At 37.5% G+C, this 5,971-nt stretch overlaps 1 protein-coding gene across 2 annotated transcripts; it reads left to right on the top strand.

Moving 5' to 3' along the window:
* The first annotated feature begins 1,637 nt into the window (after nucleotides 1-1,637).
* Nucleotides 1,638-5,759, top strand: LOC140641793 (uncharacterized). 2 transcript variants are annotated; one of them, XM_072842206.1, is made up of 2 exons: nucleotides 1,638-1,696; nucleotides 3,124-5,759. In XM_072842206.1, exon 2 carries the CDS (start codon nucleotides 3,385-3,387, stop codon nucleotides 5,581-5,583), a length of 2,199 nt encoding a protein of 732 aa, XP_072698307.1. In that variant the 5' UTR covers nucleotides 1,638-1,696; nucleotides 3,124-3,384; the 3' UTR covers nucleotides 5,584-5,759. The 2 variants fall into 2 exon arrangements, with proteins under 2 accessions (XP_072698307.1, XP_072698306.1); XM_072842205.1 differs by having other exon boundaries at nucleotides 1,640-1,696; nucleotides 3,381-5,759.
* Nucleotides 5,760-5,971: the final 212 nt, after the last annotated feature.

Below are 5,971 nucleotides of genomic sequence, written 5' to 3' on the forward strand. Positions count from 1 at the left end.
CTCCTGTGCTAAGTGTGTGGTGTACAGACAAGGTTATCTTTTGAGGCCATTTTATTTCTAATAAGCACTGTATTTTACAAACTACATTTTACATCTATTATCTCATTTGAGTCTTTTTAAAAAAAGATTTTATTTATTTATTCATGAGAGACACAAAGAAAGGCAGATACATAGGCAGAGGAAGAAGCAGGTTCCCTCTGCGGAGCCTGATGTAAGACTCAATCCCAGGACCCTAGGATCACTATCTGAGCTAAAGGCAGATGCTCATCCACTGAGCCACCCAGGTGGCCTCATTTGAGTCATGTCTATGCTGTTCTTTCACTTATATAATACTGACATAGGCATGATGATTATGAGGATATACGGTTCTATATTACTGTATACTTCTGAGGGTACCAGAAATGGTATTATTCTGGATTATAAAATCACACAAAACACATGCTTTTTTAAAAAAAATTATTTATTTATTCATGAGAGACACAGAAAGAGAGGTGGAGACACAGGCAGAGGGAAAAGCAGGCTCCCCGCAGGGAGCCCCATGTGGGACGCGATCCGGGGACTCCAGGATCATGCCCTGGGCCGAAGGCAGACGCTCAACCACCGAGCTACCCAGGCATCCCAAAACACATGCTTTTAAAAAGAGATGTACTATCCTGGGGACCTATAATGAAATTGACTAAAAATAACACTAAAATGAGGTTCTATTGAACTGCTATTAGGTATCAAGCACTAGCACAAAGTAGCTCATTAAACCCCTTAGATATCTCATGAGCTAAATTGTTTTTATTCTAGATCTGAGAGAAGTTGAATAATCTTAGTACACAAGACTAAACTTGAAAGTAGTATAACATGAGTAAGCAAAAAAAAAAAAAAAAAAAAAATCCTTTGGAGTGACCTTCCAGTTGTGCTGCCTGTATAAGTGGTATTTAGCTATCAAAAATAAAGGTCGCCCCCCCCATAATACATTCTAACAATTTTGAGCCCCAAATTTTGTACACAAACAACCAAAATGTTTGTTAATTACCTTGCATATATGCTAAAAGTTTATTCATGTCTTGCATTTAAAGGGAAAGGAGCAACTTTCTGACACAATAATTTAAATCTAAATATTAGGCTAGAGGATCCCTGGGTAGCTCAGCGGTTTAGTGCCACCTTCGGTTCAGGGCATGATCCTGGAGTTCCAGAATCGAGTCCCGCGTTGGGCTCCCAGCATGGAGCCTGCTTCTCCCTCTGCCTGTGTCTCTGCCTCTCACTCTCTCTATGTCTATCATGAATAAATAATAAATAAAAATGAAATCTTTAAAAATAAATAAATACATAAATAAATATTAAGATAGTAACTATTGTTTTGAAAAATTTATTCATTAGGAACACCTATGTTCCATTTGCTGCTCCTACTTTGAGTCAGAGCACTTGTTACAATGTTGGCTCTGATTGGAAAATATATTAGAAAATAAAGAGTTCTTGAAAACCTTTAAGTCATGGATTTGAATCCTATTCTATTCAGGGCTTGCATCTTAACATAACTTGGGACACTTCTGGGAAATATAAGATGTCAAACTCTATGGAAAACTTGGAGCTATCCCTCCCCCAGTCCATAGCAGAACTTGCCTAGTGTTCTAAATTCTGTCTCTAAGGCAAACAAAATAGCAGCTAAGGCTCAAATGAGTGTGGACACCTTCAGATCCTCTAGCAGGTAAGTTTGCTAAATAATGTAATTTCAGTTATTTTTGTTTTTCAAGATGAATCAAGACTTAATGAAAACATTACCTTCAGAAAACATCTTGAAGCCTCATGGAAAGGATGACAATTATGCAAATCCTGTGTATTCTATTTTTATTTTCTGATTCTCTTAGGAGCCAACTTTGCTCCCTGTTATTTCTGTGGCTTCATGTTTATAAGAGCTTAGTTTTTGCTTGTTAGGGATTTTTGATTGTGAATTCACTTAGGGGAAATGTTGTCATGAGACTTGGGTTTAGTAGTGCTTATATAGGGAGAAGGCATATTTGCTTCTGCCAATTGTCTGGGGTCACTACCAACTTAAACCTTTTTTTTTGATAACTGATTGAATTTACTCTGCAGACATAATTATTTTGGGTTACACAAACTCAGCTAAAATTTTCTGCATACTTTCATGTGGGTCTTTTCTTTTCTTTTCTTTTCTTTTTTTCTTTTCTTTTCTTTTTTTTCTTTTTTTTCTTTCTAATTCACCTTTCAGTGAGAATGTAGACATTCAGGTATATAGACTTATACAGAGGCTTCCTATTATACCTTCACCTTTGGACAGAGTCCATTCTTTGCCTCCTGTCATCTGTAGCTAACTAACAGTGCTATCAGAATTGAAGCTCAAGGGATCCCTGGGTGGCGCAGCGGTTTGGCACCTGCCTTTGGCCCAGGGTGCGATCCTGGAGACCTGGGATCAAATCCCATGTCGGGCTCCCGGTGCATGGAGCCTGCTTCTCCCTCTGCCTGTGTCTCTGCCTCTCTCTCTCTCTCTGTGTGTGTGACTATCATAAGTAAATTAAAAAAAAAAAATTTCAGAATTGAAGCTCAAGGACAACCGATTACAGGCATCTAAGTGGTGCCAGCACTCACGTCCCTCTCTGGATTCCTATATAATTTTTTTTTGCCTCTCAGAATTTTACTAATTTACTCAAGATATATTTATAAATATAGATATATTTATAATTAGATATATATTATATTAGCTAGCATTATTTTGTTATTCCTAGTGAGACAATTTTTTAAGTTTCACAAAACTGCCAGAAATGATTACTCTCTAAGATTTGATAAAAGTCTAAAATACTTCTATATAAACATTTTCCTTTAACAGCATATTCAGCCATCTTCTCATATTAGTACATACAGGTTTACCTTTTTTAAATGAATGGCTACATATCAAATACTATGGATAAACCATCATTTATCTAGCAAGTTCCCGATTAATGGATATTTATGTTGTTCTCAGTCTTTTGTTATCACAAAGATAACCTCAGAATAGTCAACATGTGTATATTTGTTGATTTGTATATCTAGAATAAACCTCTAGACTTATAAATCTCTAGAATTTCTAAGTTAAAGAATATAATACTTAAATTTTGATATCTCCAATTTGTTTTTCAGCATTTGCAACAATTAGAGTGAGAAGGAAAAAAAATCAGTGTGCCTGAATCCTCAAGCTTTTCTATAATAGGTTTTATTGAGCATATTATTATCAATTTTAGGGAATAGTTTGTTTCTTAACCTTGTTCTAGAATTTATTCCATGGAGAGATATTACAGAAATATGCATGAAATGTTTTTAATAGATATTTTTCATGCCATATAGGAACTGATTTGAACCAATTTTTCTTATATACAACTGAAATATAATCTTTTCAGGGCAATGCCATTTGATTTCTCATCTGACTGTGAGTGTTCTAACTGCCTGGAGAGTACTCAGAATGAGCCTGACTGGAATCCCTGTTTCAACAAGAGTAGTAATGACTCTCTATATTTAAGATCAAGAAAGAAGTCCATGCTTTCTTCTGGTGTACGGTGCTTTCCTCCTCAGTGTTGTTCCACCAGGCCACAGAATGACACCAAAGAGGACTCAGGATTTCTTCCCTCAGAGGAAGAAAACTATGTGGAGTCTTCTAAAAACAATTACCTCAGTCTGAACCCTGAGGGCATTTCAAGGAAAATCAGGCCGTTGAGAGAGTTGACTGTCCAAGAATTACTGAGGGAGTTTGGGGATAGTGGGAAGTTCCAGCCAAACTCCACATCTGTAGGCCGCTTTAGAGATCAGGTGGTCATGAAGTTCAGAAGAGCTCTGTATTATTCTGGAATTTGGGTGACACATGTCCAAGGCTACAGACATGAAAAGCACCTGTCGGCTAATTATTTCAAGAGAAATCCTCGTTGTCTACACCGGCTGGTTCCCTGGCTGAAACGGGAACTAACAGCTGTTTATGGAGATTATGGTTATACAGTGAAGAATATCCTAGCCACCATTCTCCATCACATGACACAATATGATCTGGACAGTGAGTCCTTCATTCACCTCTTGGAGCCTTATCTCCAACAACACACCCACCATTTTCTGCATGAGTTTATTAGTTTTGTTCATTCACCTTATAAAATGGAGACCTATGACCAACGAGCCATCTATCAATGTCCGTCTGTTTCACCATGGGTTAAAAAGAAGTCCATAGAATCAGATTCTGTTTTGCCTTTGTCTAAGGATCAGGTTCTACTGGCATCTCAACATGATACAGGGCAGTCTGGAAACACTCAGGGGCAATGGAAAAATGAACAGAAGCCTCTGTCAGGCTTGAAACAGTTTCCAAATGGTAACTCGTCTTTGAAAAAATCTGAAATGCCACTACAACATCATAAAATAGCAAGCAAAATCCATGCTTGGATCAAAGACAAATCAGAATCAGGTGATGAAAAAGGCACAACTTCTACTAACAATATATTCTTGAATTATACTACACCAAGGGAAAGGGGCCCAGGCTTACAGAATTGCAAAAAAAAGGTTCAAGAGAGGAAAACAGAAGGGATAAAGTTGCTTCCTGATCATGTCCAGGATCTGGGAAAGAATGATACAACTGCACATACTTTCAGTCCCCCAGAAGTTTTTAGTCAGGGGCAGCCATGTCAGTACAGTCTAAGAGAAGGAAAGATTTTGAGCCCTGGCCAGCAGATCAATTTCAAGAAAAAAGAAGCAGACAAAATTAAATACTCAGATTCTTCACCAAAGATTTTTCAAAGACAACTACTCAGAGAAAGATCCTTGTTAAGTTGCAAATCCAGAAAGAGTGACCCTTCTTGGAGTTGCATTTCAGAAACTGCCCTTTCTTCTGGGAGAAATAGTAGGAAACTGAGCTCTTTCAGAAAAAAGAGACTGAAGAGCAAACAGTCCTCCCAATTTGCAGAAGTTGGTTCACATTTCAGTAGAAGAATTCAAAGACAGTCAAGGTCCAGTTCTCACAGATCCAAATCTTGGTGTGTTGGGTTTACAAAGAGATCGTTAAGCAGAGAATCAAGTAATCCCTCTCTGAGAGGAAGCCACAGAAGTGAACGCTTCATCCAAAATATATGCTGTAACCACTCAAAAGAGAAGGATGTGCATAGTTATGAATCAAACTGTGGGAGAGCATCTTTGACCACAGTCCAGTATGTGAAACGGCCTTCAACTGCTGGGAAGAGACCCAAGTGTTCTTCTAAAAGTGAGAGTACTTCCCAAGCTGGAAGCCACTGTAATAGCCTCACACGCCTACAGATTGAGAAACATAGATCCCCAAGTAAACAAGAGATGAGGCAAAAAACTACATTTCCTAGAGCTGGCAAAACCAGAGCAGTTAGGCGCCGAAAAAACAAATGCCAATGTCTAGGTACAAAAACCGCAAAGGAAGTCAGTGATGAAGTCAGGGATCCGAATGATGTAAGGCAGAAGAGTAGTCTTTCTGAGTATGCACCTTCCGGCAGGAGGCAAATCCAAAAGAAAAAGGAGAATTCAGGCCTTCAGAAATGTCACTGGGCCAAAAATGAACATAAAGGAGACAAAATATTAGAAACACAGGGGTGCAAATTATTTTGAAAAGCAAATCAGTCTATTCAACTAGCCACCAAGGATCTTTGAAAGTATTAATATAACCTGGAAAAGGGATTCGTCCCATTGCTTTGTAACTGGAACTAAAAGCCTGATGAATTAAATTTAAGGCTTCTTGTAGAGACAAATACACATTATTAAATTGGCCATATATGTAAATATTATTTCAGTCTGAATTTTTTCCCTTATGAACTGAGTTCTTAAAATATTTGGCTTTTCTTAGTTGCTAGATTTAACCATAAAGATTATTTGCTCAAAGTTGCAAACACCACAGACTATACTAACGATAGGAGTATACATTACTTAACACAAGTTATACATATTAAGTATTACTAAACACAAATGTTATTTTTTAAATAACATTTGAAAAAATCTG

Source organism: Canis lupus, chromosome 10, assembly GCF_048164855.1.
Source record: "Canis lupus baileyi chromosome 10, mCanLup2.hap1, whole genome shotgun sequence".
Lineage (NCBI taxonomy): Eukaryota > Metazoa > Chordata > Mammalia > Carnivora > Canidae > Canis > Canis lupus.